At 45.9% G+C, this 20,910-nt stretch overlaps 2 protein-coding genes across 7 annotated transcripts in view; one reads left to right on the top strand and one right to left on the bottom strand.

Moving 5' to 3' along the window:
• The window catches only part of Gsap (gamma-secretase activating protein), a 138,397-nt gene that overhangs the window by 66,187 nt on the left and 51,300 nt on the right, over nucleotides 1-20,910 (top strand). For 3 of the 6 annotated variants that reach the window (XM_055612982.1, XM_055612980.1, XM_055612983.1), the window contains 11 exons: nucleotides 114-172; nucleotides 762-793; nucleotides 2,724-2,785; nucleotides 4,958-5,053; nucleotides 9,511-9,581; nucleotides 10,016-10,110; nucleotides 14,007-14,126; nucleotides 14,859-14,920; nucleotides 16,136-16,261; nucleotides 16,390-16,489; nucleotides 16,827-17,969. In XM_055612982.1, coding sequence (XP_055468957.1) covers nucleotides 114-172; nucleotides 762-793; nucleotides 2,724-2,785; nucleotides 4,958-5,053; nucleotides 9,511-9,581; nucleotides 10,016-10,110; nucleotides 14,007-14,126; nucleotides 14,859-14,920; nucleotides 16,136-16,261; nucleotides 16,390-16,489; nucleotides 16,827-16,918 — 915 coding nt within the window. In that variant the 3' untranslated portion in view covers nucleotides 16,919-17,969. Of the gene's footprint in view, nucleotides 1-113; nucleotides 173-761; nucleotides 794-2,723; nucleotides 2,786-4,957; nucleotides 5,054-9,510; nucleotides 9,582-10,015; nucleotides 10,111-14,006; nucleotides 14,127-14,858; nucleotides 14,921-16,135; nucleotides 16,262-16,389; nucleotides 16,490-16,826; nucleotides 17,970-18,083; nucleotides 20,076-20,910 lie in introns of those variants that run through there. The other 3 variants (XR_008720768.1, XR_008720767.1, XM_055612981.1) reach the window with 3 other exon arrangements.
• The window catches only part of Ccdc146 (coiled-coil domain containing 146), a 116,498-nt gene continuing 115,312 nt past the window's right edge, over nucleotides 19,725-20,910 (bottom strand). Inside the window, exons 18-19 of the mRNA XM_055612985.1 lie at nucleotides 20,539-20,787; nucleotides 19,725-20,075 (exon numbers count right to left, since the gene is read on the bottom strand). Of these exons, the coding sequence (XP_055468960.1) occupies nucleotides 19,872-20,075; nucleotides 20,539-20,787 (453 nt within the window). The 3' untranslated portion in view covers nucleotides 19,725-19,871. The remainder of the gene's footprint in view (nucleotides 20,076-20,538; nucleotides 20,788-20,910) is intronic.

Raw genomic sequence — 20,910 nt, 5'->3', positions numbered from 1 at the left:
AACGATATTATTTTTGAAGCCTTTAACGACATCGCTGTTCGTTCTTGCTATTAAAACAAAAGCTACTTGCGAAATTTTCACCTTCTGTATTCTTGGCATGTTCTCACCCCTAGAAAACGGGGAAAAGAAGGAGCACAATGTACGTGAGGAACATTCTTGACAGCGCAGTGAAGTAAGTACAAGCTTGGCTGCGCTTGTGGTATTCTCTCAGTGAACGGCTGTCCTTGGCTTCCTGAGACCACTGGGGGCTGGATTTTCTAGTGGGAAAGGCTTCTAGGTAAATCCTCCTTAGGCCCTGGAAAAGATGACTTATGATGGACAGGCGGTAAAGAAGGCTTTTATTAATGAGTACTTCTGAGGATGGAAGTAGATTGTAGGTTGATTTTTTTTTAAGTTGTTGGTGGAGCCTGCTCTTGTTTTGAAAGCATATTTTCTGGGTAGATGAGTCATCTCCGAGAGCTAAAAGTGTAGGCCTCGTTCCAACCTCTGTTCTATTTTCTGCCTTCATTATTTCCAATAATGGAGAACTGCAGTTTTTCTAAATAATTGCTGTTGTTGGCACTAATGGGCTTTGAGATTTGTAACTGCTTGATGCACCTTTTGGTACGGTGATTAAAGTTTCTGAGTTTTCAGGCAGCCAGAAAGCAGTTTCTGCAGTGGTTTTTCTGGGGCTTCAAAGTGGGGTCATCTCTGTGGAGTTTTGTGGCTCCAAGTTTTTCAAATGATGCTTCCCTTGTCAATAACACACATTTTCTTTGCAGGGTGATTTCCAACATGGAAAAAAGGATACTGGGTAAGAAAAGACCTGTCTTAAAGTCCATGTTTTGTTTGCAACATTGTTCTTTGGAACCAAGGGTTGACAGGAAAACCACTTCCAGTAGTATAATGAGGGTTTAATGGATAGTAACAGCTCTTAACATCAGCCTGTCAGAGTAACCACGAAGCCAGTTCCATGTCTGTCATAACACCAGGACCTCCAGGGTCAGCTGCTGAGTGTGTTTTGCTGAAGGAGCGCCTGGGTTTTCTGGTTTTCTGGTTTTCCCCTTTGGTCCTCACAGAGCTGATCTAATTAGCACGACCTCTGGCTGTACCCGCAGGGCGTGCTTGGCCGTTCCCTCGCATGAGCTGCCTTCTCTGCAGCTGTGTGACTTGTACGTGCCTTTCATTTGGCTCACATCGGGTCATGGCCTGGGCCTGCTCCTAGGGGAGCAAAAACGGGCCTTTGGGTAAGCAGTGTGGTTCTGTGGGGTGGGTACCAGCTGAGATGGTAGAACTAGATATGCCAACCACGAGTGCCTGCACATTGTCCTCAGGGCTAGTAGGAGGGGAAAGTGAGGACAGAGGGTTCTTGTAGAGAGTAGCTAGTCACTGCCTAGTGGAGGGGACAAGGGGCATGGGCCGAGGGGACTTGATGGAGGAGAGAGCGAGCCTGGTGGAGACTTTCCAAGGCAGGTCTTGAGTGGTGGTGCATGTCTTTTAATTCCAGCACTCAGAGAGACAGATTGCTCTGAGTTCGAGGCCAGTCTGATCTGTACATCGAGTCCAGGACAGCCAACGCTACACAGAGAAACCCTGAACAAAACAAAACATAAACATGAACAATCAACCAACCGAACAAACAAAATAAAATAAAAAAATTGTCTTGACAGGCAAGGAGGGTTTGTTCTGTGGTAACTGAAGGAGGAGAATAGTGAATCTGTGTAGACCCAGGCCTTTTGGTGCTGCTCATGCTTCATGACGGCTAGCCTTCATTAAAGAAACTGTTCTTTATCTACTCCTGTTTTATGGGCTTGGATGTTTTTCAAATGTGTGGGGACCCTGATGAAAATTAACTTGGGAAATGTGTAACAGCGTACTCAACAGCTGTATACACAGCCCAGAGGTGACCTGTCACCACAGGAAACCAGCCTGAGCCCCAAGGGGGAAACCAAACCATCCTTGCCTGTAGCCAGGGACTATGCTCTACCAGACAGAGCATAAGTGTGTGAGATCCAAGGTCTTCTCCCTGCTGGGGGTAAAAGTTGTAGAGTATGGGCACTTTTGTTGCTGCCTAGGGGAGGTTTGGAGGCTCTGCCTAGTGGCAGGCCGGCCAGCATCTTGCTGGGCAGTGTCTCGAAACGTGCTTTAATTTTTTTTTCTTCCTGTCTCCTGCGTTGTTTCCCATGAAGAATGCTATCACTGCCTGAAACTGAACACTGCTCATATTGTGGTGCTTTCGTCAAAGTCCAGAGGGTTAAGCAGGTTGGAGAAAACATTTATCCTGAGGGGCCATAGCGTACCTGTGCCTGTTCAGAAGGAAGCACCAGACTGTGGGTTCTGCCCTCTTACCTGTTCTGGGGCCCTAGAGCTTCTGGGGGAAGAACCCCATGGGGGAGTTGTTAGGAGAGCCTGAGGGAGCCCAGCCTGCTTGCCTGCCCCTCCTGTCTGGTTAGTGCAGGGTCAGTCAGAGCCGGGAAGGGACATTTGGTTTAACTGTCTCACTGTTGTGCTCGTCAGCATTGTCTACCCCAGTTATTCACTGTCTCAGCAGCTCAGTAACTTTCAAGGCCACTTAACTATGGGTCAGGAGGTCAAAGGGAGTCACGTAGTCCTTCCGATGAGGCCTGCCATCCCCCGGGTTAGGTAGGCCTCTCGAGGGTAAAAAGTTGAGAACCGGCTGGTTTGGCTGTAGCCCTCTTCCTGAACACTGCCCTCCTGATGAGTGCTCCCCTGTTCAATTTCAGAGCCAAGGTTACTGCCCCTCTTACAAGAGGAAGACAGGCACCAGAGGCTGCTCATGGGCCTGGTGAGTAGTCTGTGGGCTTCTGACGTGCTGGCAAGCAGTGGTCCCAAGAAACAGCAGGCAAGGACAGAGGGCTGCTCATTCTGAGGGCATCTTCCGTGAAGTATCCAACAAGTGGGAGCTGCCAGCACCTGGGCCTGGGTATCCAGTGGCAAGCAGAGGGTGTCTGATTTCTGCAGTCTTGGGATACTCAGGCTAGTGGAGGAGACACACGAGTGTGGTTGGTCACACGAGGAAGCATGTAATCGTAAGTGGTGATGGAGGTGCATAGCTGCCTGCATTCTGCGATTCCAGACACATGTCCCTTCCTCTAGCCTTTACGTGGGTTCTTGGGATCTCAGCTCTGGTCTTCAGGTTTGTGTCACAATCGCTTTTACCCTTTGAGCCATCTCCACGGCCTGTTTTTGTTTTTTGAGTATCAAATCCACAAAGTAGTCTGTGATTGATTTATGATATTAACAAAGTTCAGGATACAGGGACTTGTCTGTCCTCATGCCACACGCTGAAAATTAGTAGAAACTATTTTGGAGGTATCTTGTTAAAGTATGAAACCCAGCCAATCCCAGTTCTAGGAATCTGACTGAAAAGTCATGGCTATAGCAGACTCCCTACCCCCACTTTACAATGACCCCCCCCCCATGAGAGGACACTATTTCTTTGGCTAACATTCATGCAAGCTTTTCTGTCAGGTGTGTGTGTGTGTGTGTATGTGTGTGTGTGTGTGTGTGGTGTTACCAACAGTAGTGAAAAAAAACATGTATAAAAAGGAAATAAATCCATTTTAGTATTTTTCACAAAAGTAAACATATCCAGCCATTAAAGCTATCATAGAAATTTTAATGACACAGGGAAACTATCACATAGAAAGAAACATTAGAACAGGTATACACTGAGAAAGGGGCCTGGGCTGAGATGTTCATGCAGGCACAGAACTATGAGCTACTTTAATTCTATATTTTATTTTGTCTATTTGTTTGAGACCTGTCTTGCGTAGCTCACTGGCCTTGAGCTCACTGTGTACCTAAGAGGGGCCGAACCTTGGATTCCTGATCCTCACTCCTTAGCCTCCCTTGCGTTAGGATTGTATGAGTGCCGTGCCAGACATTAATTTTCATTAATCTATAGGCATTGCAGAAAAGTTAAATAGCATAAAAGCATATAGCATATCTTAGAAGAAAACTTTTGAAAAAGCCAAAATGAGCTAACTCACACAAGAGGCTGAATTGAAATATGGTGACATTATGTCCTGTTGCTGAGGTCACAGAGAATCCGCTAAGATGGCAGATTTATGCATATATGATGCTCCTGTCCAGTTCTCACGAGCTGCCACCACACAAAGGTCTCTTTGGCTTAAAATCAAAACAAAAAACTTCTTGCTGAACAGGGTATTTAGACCAAAAGGAGCGCAGGAGTGGGAGGAAGAGGAAGGAAAGAAAAGGGCAAGAAGCTGGAGGGCTCAGGAAAAGCAACCACCGATGGGAGGCTAGGGCTCTGAGCAGACACAAAGCCTGGAGACACAGAGTGAATATTCATTACCTTTGCCTGTGAGCCGGCGCTGCTGTGCAGAGGGTGGTGTCTGTCTGGCAGTGTCTGTCCTTCCAGGAGTTCCTACTGCCCACTCTTGAGCACGCTCTCTGTGGAGACAGTGGAGTACTATTTCTTGATGGAGCACTTCTCTCCATGGAGTACAGTCTCTCCTTGGAGCACAACCACTCTATGGAGCATAGTCTCTCATGGAGCAGTCTCTATAGAGCACAGTCTCTGTAGAGCACAATCTCTGTAGGGCACAGTCTCTGTGGAGCACAGTCTCTCTATGGAGCACAGTCTCTCCATGGAGCACAGTCTCTCTGTGGAACACAGTCTCTCCGTGGATCCCAAAGCCTGTAACCTCGAAGCTGGAGCCTTCCACAGGCTTCCTTGGAGGAGTCTCATCAGGGCTGAATGACTCCCAGCCGCCCCTGAGCTTCGGTTAAGAAGTTCCTCCTGAGAGAAATGTTGAGGCCATCGATTTACCTCAGCCGAGGGCAGTTAAGAGTTGTGTACCTTTGGGTGGAAGGTTTTCCTCAGATCAAGGTTTTTCATGTTTGTAAGAAATATTAAGAATGTCCTGAATTAAAATCAGTCTCAGGTGTGAACGAGCCTTCTGTGACCCACCTGTGTCTGTCCTGTTTTCAGATGGTGTCTGAACTCAGAGACCACCTGCTGAGACACCTACAGGGGGTGGAAAAGAAGAAAGTTGAGCAGCTGGTTCTGGACTACATTTCAAAACTGGTTGGTGTTACTTTTTTTTTTTTTTTCCAATTTCAACTATACCTTTAGCCCAGTGTATAGTTTTCAAGGTGTAGGTCTCTGAGCCCAATGGTTGTTGTTGTTTAATGTGTGTGTGTGTGTGTGTGTGTGTGTGTATGTACATGAATGTGTGCATGAGGGGGTAGAGTGCCCATGGGCGTGTGGAGGCCAAAGGTTGACTGTGTCTTCCTCTATCACTTTTCAAAAATTAATTTATTTTTTATTAATTACAATTTATTCATTTTGTATGCCAGCTGTAGTCCCCTCCCCCATTCCCTCCCAATCCTACCCTCCCGCCCTCCCTCTTCTCCTCCCATACCCCTCCCCCAGTCCACTGATAGGGGTGGTCCTCCTCCCCTTTCCTCTGACCCTAGCCTATCAGGTCTCCTCAGGACTGGCTGCATTGTCTTCCTCTGTGGCCTGGTAAGGCTCCCCCATCAGGGGGAGGTGATCAAAGAGCTAGCCACTGAGTTCATGTCAGAGACAGCCCCTGTTCCCCTTACTAGAGAACCCACTTGGATACTGAGCTGCCATGGGCTACATCCGTGCAGGGGTTCTAGGTTATCTCCATGCATAGTCCTTGGTTGGAGTATCATTCTCAGAAAAGACCCCTGTGCCCAGATATTTTTGTTCTGCTGCTCTCCTTGTGGAGCTCCTGTCACCTCCAGGTCTTTTATCTCCCCCTTCTTTCATAAGATTCCCTGCATTCTGCCCAAAGTTTGGCATCTGCTTTGATACCCTGCTGGGTTGAGTCTTTCAGAGGCCCTCTGTGGTAGGCTTCTGTCCTGTTCCCTATTTTCTCCCTCTTCCAATGTCTATCCCATTTGCCTTTCTGAATAGGATTGACCATCTTACCCAGGGTCCTCCTTCTTGCTTAGCTTCTTTAGGTGTGCAGATTTTAGCATGTTTATCTTGTATTATATGTCAAATATCCACTTTCCATTTTAGGTTTTTGAGACAGGGTCTCTCACTGAAGCTGGATCTCTACTGTGCTGCTAGGCTGGCTGGCCAAGGGATTCCAGGAGTTCCCTGGCCTCTGCCTCTCCCCTTCCTAACCCTGAGGTTACAAACCCGAGGTGCACTGCCTGAGTTTTCACATGGTGTTTAGGGTCCAAACTAGGGTCTTCGTTGTTTTGCAAACCAGCTTATTGAGTGAGACAGTGCCCCAGCATGCTTGTCCCCACTTTGTTTTCCAGGTTAGGTCCTAAATATTTCCATCTTCAAACTGGTATATTTGGTGCTATAGGTTGAGAGATGGGAAGAAAGAACTGCAGAGAGAATTTGATGTTGAATGTGGTTTTCTGTCCTACTGTCAACTAGTTGTGGTATGCTCAATGAGGCTAGCATAGCTGCCAAGTGGTTGCGCCTCATCTTGGTAACTTCCAACTAACTCTTTATTAAACAATAAGTGTTGATTTCTGTACAGGAAGGTTTATGGACACAAGAGAGCTTGGACTTTAATTCGTAATTAGCTCTGAAAGCCAAAATAGGCCAATTTCCAGTCCAGCTCTCACTCATCTACCAATGAGATGGTAGCTCATTACCTGTTAGCCATGAATTAGACGATAGTATACAAATCATGTAAATAAAAATGGTGTGGTGATATTGGATTTCAGCCATCTGTGCACGTTCACAAATCACGTGACGCTAAGGTCTGCTTTGGTAGAACCTAGAAATAATATGCTTGACAAATCAAAATATTCAACTACAAAGAGCAAAGAGAAAGGATGCTCCATTGTTTCTCCAAGTCTGGATAAGACTTGTATGCAAATGAGACAGTTTTGTGACTCTGTGTGTGTGATAACAGAGACTTGGAATATTAAGTTTCTTGGCAAAGATCAAGGACTCTCTTCACTTAATTTTAAAGTTTTCCCCTCTTACTGTTGTCATGAGTGACTGTTTTCATATTTGGAAATCTACTGAAAGCCTTGAATTTTGTAATTTTAAAAACTATTTCTTTATTATGCATGTGGATGTCTCATATGCATGAATGTCTGTGCACCACATGCATTGCCTGGTGCCCACAGAGGCCAAAGGAGGGTGTTAGTTCCTCTGGAACTGGATATACAGATGGTTGTGAGCTGCCATGTGGGTGCTGGACACGGAACCAGCATCCTCTGGAAGAGCAGTCAGTGCTCTGACCTGCTGAGCCATATCTCCAGACCCAGTGAATTCTATACTTTTAATGCAGTAGGAAAGGTCGAACACTGTCATATGATGACATTCATAATCAGGGCATCAGAGCTTCTCTGCCTCCCTCTTGAGAGGGCTGCGGTGAGGCGTGCTTTCAGAATCTGGTACTGACCCTACCCACATTGAGAGAAGTGTTCTTAGCCACGTGTCTCTCTCTTCAAAGCCATAAGTCCTCTTTCTATCTTTTGGCTAACATTATTTTTTAAAACAAGACCATTTTTAAAGCAATCTGGTAGTGGCTCTGTTGAGTGGAGAGATGCAAGGCTGCTTGGTAGAGTTCTGGAACTTCACTGTAATGGTGGCCTTCCCGAGTCTGTAGTCTTCAGCAACGATCAAGCGTTCCTTGCATAAAACCATCTCAAACCAGCAAGACCCCATTAACAAACTTACCACTTTTAGTGTTGCTGGGAACCCAGGCATATCTCCTTCTCCAAGTAACCTTGCCTCCTTATGTCCCAAGGTCCACTTTGCGCATGCCCACCTCAATAGCCATACCTTTGGCGACTATACACGTGTTGTACATAGCGGGGATGAGGGATTTTTTTTTTCCCACACCAGCTATTGGCAGGCAATGGGCAGCTTCAGCTCGGGATGTGAGACCTGTCATACCTCAGTGGCTTTCTCTTGAAGCCATCGCCAACAAGGCTGACGTTACTGCCCACCTCTCCATGCCTCTGTTTCTCTTTTCATGTGTCTCAGTGACTTTGTCATTTGTGCTTTCTTAGCGAGGAACTGTTTGTGGTAGAGCTTAACGTTACATCCCCAAGCCCCTCCCTACCTTTTTTGAGCCTCTCTACCTTTTTTCTTTTTTTTGGTGGTAAATGCCATGGATTATGTCCACGGCATATATATATATAAAAGTTTATTTATTTTACATCCTGAGGATGCCCCCTCCTTTCCCTTCTCCCAGGCCCCCCACTTCCTCTCCTTCCCCTCTCCCTTTTCCCCCAGAAAAGGGAAGCCCTCCCCTCCCCCCACATTAACCTTTCCCAGCACATTAAATCACGTCAGGACTGAGCATATCTTCATCCCCTGAGGCCAGGCAAGGTGGAAAGGCCAGGGGGAAGTGATCCAAAAGCAGGTGACAGAATCCATGTTAGAAACAGCCCCCACCTCCACTCACTAGGTGACCCATATAGAGACCAGGTCGCCCATCAGCTACATGTGTGCAGTCCAGACCATGCATGGTCCTTAGTTGATGTCTCAGTCTCTGAAAGCCGCCATGGGACTGGGATAGTTGTCTTTGTCGGTCTTCTTGTGAGGCTTCTGTCCCCTCCATGTCCTTCCATCTTTCATCCAACACCTCCATTCTAGCATTCTCTTTCACCATACCTAATCACACGAAAGTTTTCACACTAGTTTGTGCTGATGCCTAGAGCCAAGAGGCCCAGAAATGGTGCCTGTATTGACCCCGAAGCACCATGCCCCTGACTTTCCCAGCGTGCAACCAGCCATGCCTTTTATGACTCTCCGACGACTTTGGGTAGGCCATCTTTCTGGAAACATGTTCAAGGGAGTTGTAGAGCTTGATGATGGTGTCCACATGTAGCTTGCTTTCAGCCAGAGAATCCTGTGTCACCGAGGACAGGGACTGGCTGTACATGGAGCGCCTTTCTGCCTTGCCTCCTGCTCTTCAGTTCCTGGTGGAGTCTGCCCTACTGATGAAATTAGAATAGGTTTCCAGATAAAGCCTAAGGCCAAGAAGGTACCTGATGTGGGTGGTTATGGTACTGATTTGTTGAGCACTGATTCCAGTGAGTGACTTAACTAACTCATTTTTACAACAGCCCCAGGAGAGCACTCCCCTCATCTCACAGATAAGGACACTGAGGTTTGGAGAGGATGGGTGACTTGCTCCACAGAAACTGACCCTGATGCCGTCTTTTCCCATGGCTCATGCACACGAGCCCATGTTACTCTGTCATCTTCCTTCTTCACCTAGCCCTCAGCCTTGCGGTGTGGCAGGCTGACAGCTAAGCCATTGGCTTTTCACTGGTGGGTGAGAGTCTGTACGCGTGGATGGCGGAGCCAGTTAGCTGCTCAGTGGAGCATTGCCAGCACAGACAGAGGGTACTCTGTTACAGCGGAGGCACGTTTGCAAGATTTCAGTGCCTCAGAACTGATTTCAGAGAGGCTAGCTTCACAGTGTGCCTGGACACAGCCCCAATGCCAACTGTCTTGGATGTATAGGACAGGTAGGAGGGTAAGGGCCTGAGCTGTGGTTCATGGATGCTCTTTCCCTCTAGCTCGATCTCGTTTGGTGCATGCTGGAGACCGCTTGGAGGAAACACAGTGTGCATCCTTGGCTTTTCCACCTGTACGCAAGTATTATTCTTTTTCTCCTTTATCATGGTGTGCAAAGAGCTAGGACCTCTGATGACTGCCTGTTCTAGAAAAGCCCCTTTGAAACATTAGTCCAGAGCAGTTCTCACTAGTCCCAGCGCCTTAGTCTTATATTCAGAATTCAAGGTGACTTCAGCTGTCCTCTGTGGCATAGGGTTGATGAGGAGGGAGACACGCATAAGCCCACCACTTCCAAGTATGGAAATTTCAACAAAAGTAATTTATAATTTATGAGTCTACTGAGTATGACGTGAGATTCTATGCTTTCGGCTGTTGGCCAGTCTCCCATTTCCGAGGCTCTCCCCAGGAGATAGCATTTTATAGGAAGCTCTGTATGCAGTTCTCAGAGCCACGGCTTGGGACCAGCAGGGTGCTCGGCTGACACACTACTTTGCTGTTCTCCCCCAGTAACGACCGTGGCAGTGCCGCAGATTTTGAAGTCTTTCATCTTATGACCAGGATTTTGGATGCTACTAACAGCCTGTGCTTCCCTCTGCCTCCCGGTGAGTCTTGGCTCTCCTGTCATCTGGTGTAATAAATTTGTTTCCCACCTGGTCACCAGGCAGCACCTGAACTTCAAGATGGCACCTGTGTGTCAGCAACTGGTTCGGGTAGAGTCAGCCTTGAGGTTGGTCACTGTTGGCTGGACCTCCCCCGACTAGCGAGCTCTACTGTTGAATGTTCTCACCTGCATCTCTAGCTGAACTTGTGCCAATGGTGCTGCTCCTGGGAGCTTTCCCTGGCAGCTTCATACCCTATTGACTGGAGAGGCCTGAGGTAAACACACAGGAGGAAGCGGTCTGGCTTGGAATCAAGTATTAGGCTGTAGTATTTGTCTCCTCCGTGACTGACTTTTGAAGCAGGGAAGCTAGGAAGACCTAGCGCCCTCTAGGTCCATCCGTTCGTCAGGGAGGACAGGGTGGGTATCTTTCTTTTTAAAGCTGAGTAACATTACATGGTTGGTTATTTACATTTTCTTTTCCTGTTTATCAATGGGCATTTCTATCTTGGCTATTGTGAATAGTAGTTTTAATGAACATTAGTGTGCACATCTCTTAAATATCTTGACTTTAATTCTTTTGGGTATGTACCAGAGCTTCCATTTCTCCATGTTCTTTACAACATTTGTCTCTTTTGTTTGCTTTTGGACCTTGAGAGGTCAGAGGCAATAGTTCACTGTGGTTTTGGTTTGTATTTTGCTGATTAGTGATACTGACTATCTTTCCATGTAACTCTTGGCTAGTTATATGTCTTCTTTGGGAGAAAAAAAAGCTCTGTGCAGGCATGTTTAATGAGATTGTCGTCTTGCTGTTGACTTGTTTTATTATTTTTATGTTCTAGATACTAACCCCTTATCAGACTTCTGGTTTACGCACTTTTCCTTCCTCAGTTTGTAGCTGCCTTTTCAGTTTGTTACCTTCCTTGCTTTCCTTCACCCCCTGAACCCCTCAGCACCATTTCCCCTCCCGCATTGGAGGGTCAGGTGGCTCGGGGGGTGGTTTAAACTTTTGTAGCCAACACTGGACTTGAACTTCTGAGCCTCTGACAAGCACTCTAAGTGCTGGGACCACAGGTGCTTGTCACACATCACACCTGGATTCTTCTTCTCTATCAAATGCTTATTTTTTTTTCTTGTGACAAGAGAAAGGAGGGTAAAGTGACTGTGTGTGTGTGTGTGTGTGTATGTGTGTGTGTGTGTGTGTGTGTGTGTATACAAGGGAGTTAATATATGCATGTGTAAAAGGGTGCTTGCTTTTCAGGCCTATGAGACTAGTGAAACTTGTTTAAGTTTCAGTGGTCAGACACTTAAATAAAAGAAGGGAGCGAGAAAGTGGTAAGCAGAGTTTTGGTTCTGTTTGTTTTATTTTTGTTCCTTTGTATGTTTGTCTTAATGTTTCTTTCCCTGGCCACAGCAAGGCCAGCAGCGCTGGAGGATGAGGATTGGTGGGATGAAATGATGGTTGGTGATGGCCCCCACGCTCTGCTAGGAGCTGACATAGAGCTGAGGCCATCAGCAGGCCGCTGCACTTGGTACTGTGCGATAGGGGCAGGTGAAGGGCCACTGGGCTGTTCAGCATGCACACAGGATTGGGGAAGAAATTTTGTCTGGGAATAGGACTCATGATATAGTATGAGTGCTTTTTCAGGAAAATGATTTTTTACTTTATTAGGCTCAGAAAGAAGTTCCGAGTCCATGTGAAACATTCGTGCCGATTTGTTAGTAATACCATAATTTGTGCCGCCTTGGGAGAACCCAGTGAACTCAGTCTGTTTTTAGCCCATTTAGATCTCCTTGAGGACAACATCTGCACGTCATGTGACCCCTGATGCTGCCAGCAATTAGGAATGACCCACTGCTCATGACTCATATGTTCAGAGAGAAAATGCCATGACTTCTCAGAACCCAAAACTCCAGTTCACTGAACATCATTTGTTTTGCCATGTACATCCCTGAGAGCAGGCTGTGCTTCTGTCATTCCTGCATCTGATCAGTTGTTAAGCGGGTACATATTGCCGTGAGACTCCTCCTGTGCTGGCAAGTTTTATGTCAACTTGACATAAGCTAGAGTCACCTGAGAGGAGGGAACCTCAACTGAGAAACTGCTTCTATAAGATTGGGGTGTGGGCAAGCCTGTAGGGCAGTTTCTTAATTAGTGATGAACGTGTGTGGCTCCAGTCCATTTTGGGTGGTGCCTTCCCTGGACTGCTGATCCTGGGTTTCATAAGAAAGCAGGCTGAGCAAGAAATGAGGAGCATCCCAGTAAGCAGCACCCCTCCGTGGCCTCTGCATCAGCTCCTGCCTCCAGGTTCCTGCCCTGTTTGAGTTCCTGTCCCTGGGGCCTGTGATGGTGAACTCTTTCTTCCCCAAGCTCCTTTGGTTATGGTATTTTGTCACAGAAATAGAAACCCTAACTAGGACACGGCCCTTTCTCTCCATTCCCCCTTGGTGACCCCAGTCCCTCTTGTACATGTCCAGGCCACAGTGTTCCTATGAGTCGAACCTATTCTTTGTCTGTTTGCATGTTGATATTCCAAAAGTAAAATTCAGTTCTTCCTTCATCATTCTCAAAAGCTTCCTGTGCCTCTTCAGAGTTTTCTGGATCGGTAAATTCCCTGGTAGCATCCAGCGCTGGGTCCGTGTTTCACGTACACATAGCACAGAACTGGTCACACATGAAGATGTTTATTTTCGTGACGAGCTAACTGCCAACTCGCTGCAAGGTGATCAGGAGTGGTAACGGCCACTACTTTGTCCGCTGTCCCGCCACACCCCTGTCTGGTGTGTATGGGTGGGCTGAGTGAAGTTTGTCCAAACGTACCTGTCAATCATCAGCTCTCAGCTCAAGCGATCACTCCATGCTTCCCAATACACCCGTGCTTTCTCACCGTAGGTCTCCGGTTAAACACTGAGGCTACAACCCCACAGCCCGTGTTCAGGCTACTTTAACCTATTGCTTACTATTTATAGGATACAGGGAAGTTCCTCTGCTCCTGTGAGTCTCAGTTTTCCCATCTATGAGGTGGGAATCTAGTTGCTGTATCTGATAATGTTGGATGTTGAACAAGTGAACCAGTGCTTGCTTAGAGCATGCCCGGTGTTAATCACACCGTACCGTGAGCAGGGCTCCAGAAGGAAGGATATGGGTGGTTCCACCGTAGGAATCAAGGAAGGAAGTTCAGAAAGGCCAATTACGTAGAGCTGGCGAGTTAGACAGTAGCAGGATCCTAACCCGGGTCTGCTCTGCTGTCTCTGGCATTTCAGCACACTAAGTATAGATCTCCTCCAAGACCCCCCAAATGCTGACATTCCAAACAGGGGTCTTCTTCTTTTCACCTGCTCTGTTATCTGCTTCCATGTGTCTTGCTTTTGTTCCTTGTCACTGATAGTGTGCATAGGGCTCTGAGACTAGGGAGAGAGAGCAGAGAGAAAGAGGAGAGAGAGAGAGACCACAAGACTTCATTTCTACTGAGTTCTTACAGGGTTCTGATCGGGCCAATGTCATCTACGTTTCTTTTTTTCTATACTTTAGTCCAAAGTCTTTCTCCATGAGATGCTAGAGAGGGGACATACAAGCTGTTGTCCTCTGATTCCAGCTTTTTTTTTTTACCTTTCAGCAAAATGATCCCCATCCCAGCAACCTCTTAGCTTGGGCGGATGGAGTTTGAAGATCTGTTTATCGAGGACAGTGAAATAATACTGACCAGGAACTGAGTGTGTAGCCATTATGATACTTAGTTGTAATCACACAAGAAGGGAACTTGGACCTTGTCTTAGAGGGACCAGCTGCCCCAGGCCCTAAGCACTGTGCTCAGTGCCTAGTTAACATGATTAGTCCCTTCCTTCTGTCACCTGGAGATGCAGGCTCAATCATGGCTGCTCCTGCTCCACTCACCCTAGGTTTCCACTCTCTGCACACGATCCTTGGGGTCCACTGTCTCCCTTTGTACAACCTGCTGCACTACATTGATAATGGGGTGCTGCTGCTCACAGAGACTGCAGTCACAAGGCTCATGAAAGGTAAGCAAAGCCAAGTTAACCAGAGGGTGAGGCTCAGCCTGGACACCCTCAGGGCTGACTTCTGGGTAGGAGACACACAGGCCCAGCTACGTTCAGATAGGTCCCATGCTTAATTTAATGCTCCACAGTGTATATTGAAGTTCTTATTATTTAAACATGCATCACTTTATTTTCACCTTGCATTGGGCCCTACAAATTCTTAATACAGCCTATTTCCTGGAATCGTCCCTTCAGCCCAGCTGAGAATCCTTTAGCGCTTCAGGAGGCCGAAGAACTCCTGAATCCACACACTGCAGTTAGATCTGTTTTCTGTATATGAGGGTAAAAAAGAGGCTAAAAGAGTCTGTGGGTGTTTTTCCAAGAAAATGTTATGAATTGGCTCACTTTCAGCTCGTTAATTTGGTCATCTCAAAGTTAGACTTGAAATGCAAGAAAAACTGATACAGTGCTTACATGAGCCTGCTTTGTGATCTTTCTCCTGTAGTCATTCACACGCGTGCTGCTCTTTGGAGTACCATATGCCTAAGTTAGTAGAGAAAACTGCTTGGTGCTGGGCTGTTACAAAATAAAAGCCCCCTTCATTCTATGTCACCAACTAAAACTTTGAAAGTATCACTAGCCTGTGAGTGCAGGGTTGGGACAGCTCAGGAGGAAACACTCAGGGTTTAAATCACGCTGAGGGATTTGAACGGATATGTCTGTCTTATTTGTTAATCTCCAACTTTGTTGTAGATCTGGACAATTCAGAGAAAAACGAAAAACTGAAATTCAGCGTCATTGTGAGGCTCCCTCCGGTAATCCTGAAATTCATTTCCTCTTAAGCCTCCTCTCTCCACCCTCCTTCGTTTGTCTCTTGTAAGAAGAGAGCTTCCTCGCCCTGGCTGAAGTCTCTCCAGTTGTTTAACTTGTCAGCCCTTCCGTGAAATCCCATCCACCTCCACCCTTCTGCTGGCAGCTCCTGAAGGCCTGCACAGTGTGCTTCTCTGGCGTTGTGCTGTGGCCCAGTGTATGCGGATAACTAACCCGTTCCTTCTCCGGGGAAACCATTGTGATATTTTCATGTAGGAGGGAGAGGGAGATGTGTGCCTTTGACATTTAGACTGATAAGGAATTCAAATACAGGTGAGGTCAGAAGGTTCTAGAGCTGCATTTCCTCCTCCCATTGCATTTCTGAGCACAGGAAAACATTATTACCAGGTCAAAACTGGAATGAAAAACAGGGCAGGAAAATGTGACAAAGGCACTCCTTGCTTTTTTTTTGCAGGGGATGTGAGCTCTTGTAGTGAGAAACATCATGCAAGTACAAAATTCCCCAGCAAGGCCTTTCGCACCTCTGACTTTGCAAACTTCCTGACCCTAGAGCCTGGCCAGCCCCGTGTACTGTTTACACACTGTGAGCACCAGGACCTTTGGCACTGGCTACCCTCCCCAAAAGGATGTCCCTTCTGGACCTGGTGGTCATGCCTTGTAGTTGTTCAGTCATGGGAACAAAGCTCCCACCATTCCCACGCTCTGTCTCCCAGAAGAACAGTGTCGACATTTAGCTTGGACTCCAAGTTTGACTTTTTTTTTTTTATGTCCTGTATTATTAGGGTATTTAAAGTTTCTAGGCCAGACAATAGGAGAGAAATCAACATAAATATGCCTTTAGTTTCCAGTCAAAGTGTTACTTTGGGTTGGCACGCTCATCTCCAGCTTTGAAGGATCTCAGATTCAATATCATTCCAGAAAAAAAACAAAACAAACAAACAAAAAAAGGAATTTGGCAGCATTGATATAAAAGTTGCTTTCCTTTCCAAGGTAGCCATTGAGGGAGTGTTTATTAAAACTTCAGAAGCATATTTCATGAGCGTGGCCTCTCTCCAGCAGTCAGGAGTCACACACCTGTTTTGCATTTTAGAGTTGCTAGCCACTAGGGGATAACAGTTTGAAGTTAAGAGTAGGTGTGTGATCTGTTCAATGCACTGTGACCTATACTCTCCTCTGCGTGATTTTTCAACTGCGAGTAGCTTATTGGCCAGAAGATCTTTCGGCTTTGGGACCATCCCATGAGTTCCAACATCATTTCACGGAACCATGTGGCACGCCTGCTGAGGGGCTATAAGAAGGAGGTGAATCTGTGTGAAGCCCAGACAGTGAGTGTTCCTCAGATCTGACCTGCCATACCGTGGTAGACGTGATTATGATTTTCTTTTTATCATTTGATTTAAAGTTGGGTACATCTTGGAAGCAATTAACACACAGGGAGTGTTTTCCCTTTTAGCCTCGGAACTGTATGATTGACAAGTCATCATTTCCAGTAGAATTTCTGCCTCTGAACTACTTCATTGAAATTCTGACGGGTCTGGAGTCCTCCAACCAAGGTGATCCACTCCTCTGTCCCTAGGAGTTTCCCTTGACATGTCAATCATTCCCTATTCACATTTTGTATTGTTTCATCCCTAAACATCCCTTACAAGTATCAGGAAAGTTGATCTTTGTTAGACAGAAAACTGTTCTACCTAAATTACCAAAGGAATATGTACTCACCTTTGAAGAAAGGTGCTTGAGGTGTGTAAGCCAGACTTTAATGACATTTAACCACGTATTCTCAGAAGAACACATTTCACTAAAATATAAAATGATGTTCCCAGTGAGCTATGGGAACAAAGTTATAGAGAGCCGTGGCCTCACTGTAACACACACTCTCTCCCTCCCCAGCCCTGTCTGATTTGGAAGGACGGGACAACGTGGACGCAGAATTTGTAGAGGAGGCGGCTCTGAAACACACCACAGTGCTTCTGGGCTTATGAAGTGAATTGCAGATGATCTGTTTTCAACGTTTTCAAATTGCTTTCACCTCCCTTTCCTGGGAGTTCTTCAGCTGTCTTCTAAGATTGCAAACGGGTCAGGATATACCACAGAGCTGTTTGGCTGCGGTTCAGTACTTGTTCAGACGGAGCGAGCTGCTAATCTGTTGGCTTGAGCAGAAAAGAATGACAAGCAGTTCAGGGCTGTGTGCTATGGCAGAAACAGTGCTCTTCTTGGTGACTCAGCCGGAGGGCCAATGGGCAGAGCGGCAAGGGCTAGGCAGATCTCCGGAAGTATCACAAAACAAGCAGAAAAAGTAAAGTTCTGAAGAGGATCTAAGAAGAACCTGACTTAGGACTGAAGAAGATCTGCCCTTTTCCTCATGGAGTAACTGTGAAGAATCCTAATTTGTACACACAGGACTTAAAGCAGCCTCTGCGGTGCCTCAGACAGAGCTGTATTTAATTTTATATTGATGAAGGTTTGACTTGGCACTAGCTTCTCATTGAAGACAGCCTCAAATGCCGAGACCTTTGGCCCGCCTCTCCTGATTTTTGACTGTAGCCTTTTTCTTTGTGTAAAGGCATCAGTAGGATTTCCATAAGCCCATCAGTGTGTTGCTGCAGAGGCCATGACACCTGTCTCGGTAGGTGTTCCATCCTCTCTCATCCGTCTCCCACAGTGATGTCACCCTGACGCATAAGGCTCAGCTTTCCAGATTCAGTTCTGCTTCTCTCTCTTCTTACTGTTTCTCTCTCACCTGGTGAGATTTTAATGATTCTAAATGTCACCAATTCATACGCTAATTCACTGTATTTTCTTCAGTCTTTGTTGTGTTCTGAAAACTGTCCTAGCCTATAGAATTTCCCTTTCTGTTTCAAATGGTCAGCCGGGCTTAGAGTCTTGGCACCAGGTCAGCATGTGGCAATAAATACTGTATGTTCACAGTACTTATTTTACAAATTACTCTGTACTGGAGACAGCAGATTTTATTTAGTTCAGATTAAATAAAAAAAAATCCTCCTTGCAAGTAAAATTCTTACAGAACATTTAATTTGTGCTGTCAGTGGTTCATCTACTTTTTGCTGTTCTAAGTACATTTACCTAGATCTTTAAAGTAAATGGACTTTCCTTCTATTCTTTGCTTTCATTTATTTCTGTTCACAGCTGTGTTGTTCCTGTGATTTCCCAAAGCTGAAGTTATTGGACACATATTTGAGGTAAACATCAGTTTGACTTTGACCGTCATCTCATAATTATTCAATAACTTGCTATTCACTGAAGAGTAACATGCCACCTACTTGGCAATTCACAAATTCTGACCCAGTAAAATATGAACAGTCTTTTGCAGCCAAGCCAATTCCCTAGGCCTTGGAGCATAAGTTTGGCTTTCTTATTTCAAAGGTTGGATCAGCTTCATTCCTCCACTTGGAATCCCTCTCTGCATCAAAAAATATGTATTTTTTTAATGCTCTAGGGCTAAACACACACACACACACACACACACACACACACACGACTGTAATCCAAGAATTTTCATTACATGGTGGCAACTTTTTCTCAACCATTGGCACATATTGTAATATTTAAGTGTCCAGCTTTCTATGAATTAAAAAAAATAAAAAATATTGGGCCACCATGGAAGAGGATATGCTCCTTCTTGATGCAACTTGATGTGCTGGGGTGGGTTAGTAGGGGACTCTCCTTTCCTGAGGGGTAGGGTAGAAGAGATAGGGGAAGGAGGGAGGGAGAGTGGGACCGGGATGAGAGAAGAAAGGGGGCTATGATTGGGATATAAAGTGAATAGATAAATAAATTAAAAAAAAAAAACATTTCCATTCTTACGGTGTTTAAACTTTCTAGTTTTGTTTTGTTTTTGTTTTTGTTTTTTTCATTTTTATTTTTAATTCCCAAAGAGGTTACTAAATCCTATGACACAGGGACTGTTTAAGTATGCGGTGTTTTCTTATTAAATGTCTGGTACTTACTGAAGGCTCTCACAAGCTGTTTGCTTTGGGACGATCTCGCAAAGCAATGAGACCAAATTAAGGACTCACAAAATGAGAGTAAACTAATTTCCATTAAGTGTGGCTTGGAACAGAATGTTGGATTTATCAGAATAAAAGTATGGTATTTCTCAGTCTCCCAGAGCTGGACGTGAGATCCCTCACTGCTACCAGCACAATGGGAAATAGCTTCAGCATGTTAGTAAATATAAAAGTGCAGGTCTCACACGTACGAGCGAATTGTCACATCTGATAAAAACACCGGAGTTGGGAAGATGAATGGGCGAAATGAAAATTTAAGCAGATAAGTAGAATTGTTCTCATAGAAGTACAGAATTTTGGTAGACATCTAGAAAAATCTAGTATCAGAGCTTAAAATGATCATGAATTTGTTTTCAGATGTGAAAAAAAATGCATTTTTAAGGAATAAATTAGGACCTAAATCTTTTTGCAGCAAAGGGATCCTTGTAAAATTGTGAAAATTTTTCACAGCGTTACTTGAGTGAGAGGCTTCACCGCTGCTCTTTACACGAGCCAAGTGCTGCTGCAGCAAAGAGGCTGTGTCATGGTGTCACAGGGCTGTTTCCCCTCCCAGGTAACCACACTGCACACACACAAGTGATTTACCTGCTTTTCCTCCGGAAGAGAAAATGACCACTCCAATTTCTGTGCTTCACTGAAAAGCTATTTATTTTGTACGTTTACAGCATCTTGTTGTCTGTTATATACCCCTGGAATGTAGTCAATATAAACACGTGAGCAACTGGGATTCACTTTGACATAACTGTAGCCTCTGCTCCATTCAGTGTCTTGTAACATGTCATAGTTGGTGGATGTAAGAAACCATGCCCCACTCTGTTGACTGCCCCTAGCTGATCAGCAGTGCCCGTTCGTGGTGCGGAGGCTGGCTGAAGTCCTCGCGTTGGGAAGCCTGGACTGGTCCACACGTTTAGATTTCAATAGGCTTGACAACAGGCTTCCTTATGTGCCTCATGTTGGATCCAGGTTCGGTGGGCTTAAACGGAGCCATGGCGCCATATGGTTTGGGCAGAGGAAGCGAGGTTTCTGCATCGGGCATGTAGGCGTTTGGACGCTGCTCTGCGGTGGTGAAGACCCCGTTGGGCAGCTGCCGATAATCTGTTTCCACGTACTCCTGCAAAGGAAGAGGCTTTCATTTCAGTTTTCTCAAAGTGCCAGGCTTATCCTAGGGTCCTGCAGGAGCGGCTTGGCTGTTCAGACTACGTGTGTTAAGAGTGGGAAAATCCCACATACAGGTTGAACCTGCCTAATCCCAAACCCGGAGATCCAAAATGCTCCAAATGTTTTGAGGATTGATAAGCTATCACAAGTAGATAACTCCATCCATGAATGGCACGTTATGATTGTAGTCAAAATACAAATATAATAAAATATGGTATAAGAGAATGTGGTGTTTTAGACCTGGGCTCCATCCCCTAAATATCTCATGAAAAAAATCATAGGAAAGTTCCAAACCCCTCTCTTCCCAAGCCTGTCAGATAAGGGGCCAGCCACCGCCTCAGGGCCTAGCCACCGCCTCAGGTCTGGCTCTGAAGGCAGCATGCTGGCACACTCGCAGCATGGGAGTTAACGCTTACCCGAGACTTCTCAGCGGTGGCACAGGCGTACATTTCTTCATCTCGAAGGACCTTCATCCAGACCTTTTCAATCTCTCTTTTGAGTGGCAGGCCCCTTTCTATCCTGGAATTGCAGGAGTAGATGAATTCCTCCTTCTCCCTCACCTCCTTCTGGAGTTCAATGGTCAGGGCTTGTTTCATGGACAGCTCAGCAACAAGAGCCATCATTTTCTCAGTAGCATTTTTGATCCTTCTTTGGTAGCCATTCATCTAGAAACAGAGAGCCCACGGTTCAGTTGGTAGAGCTATCTGTGAGGACATGGAGGAAACAGAAGACTTGGCCACCTGTGTGGGCAGTCTTTCCTGGAAGGATGAGGGATTAACTGAATTTCC

The sequence above is a fragment of the Psammomys obesus genome, unplaced genomic scaffold (assembly GCF_907164565.1).
Source record: "Psammomys obesus unplaced genomic scaffold, mPsaObe1.curated_primary_1811, whole genome shotgun sequence".
Taxonomy (NCBI): domain Eukaryota; kingdom Metazoa; phylum Chordata; class Mammalia; order Rodentia; family Muridae; genus Psammomys; species Psammomys obesus.
This window is presented reverse-complemented; position numbering and strand designations above follow the sequence as displayed.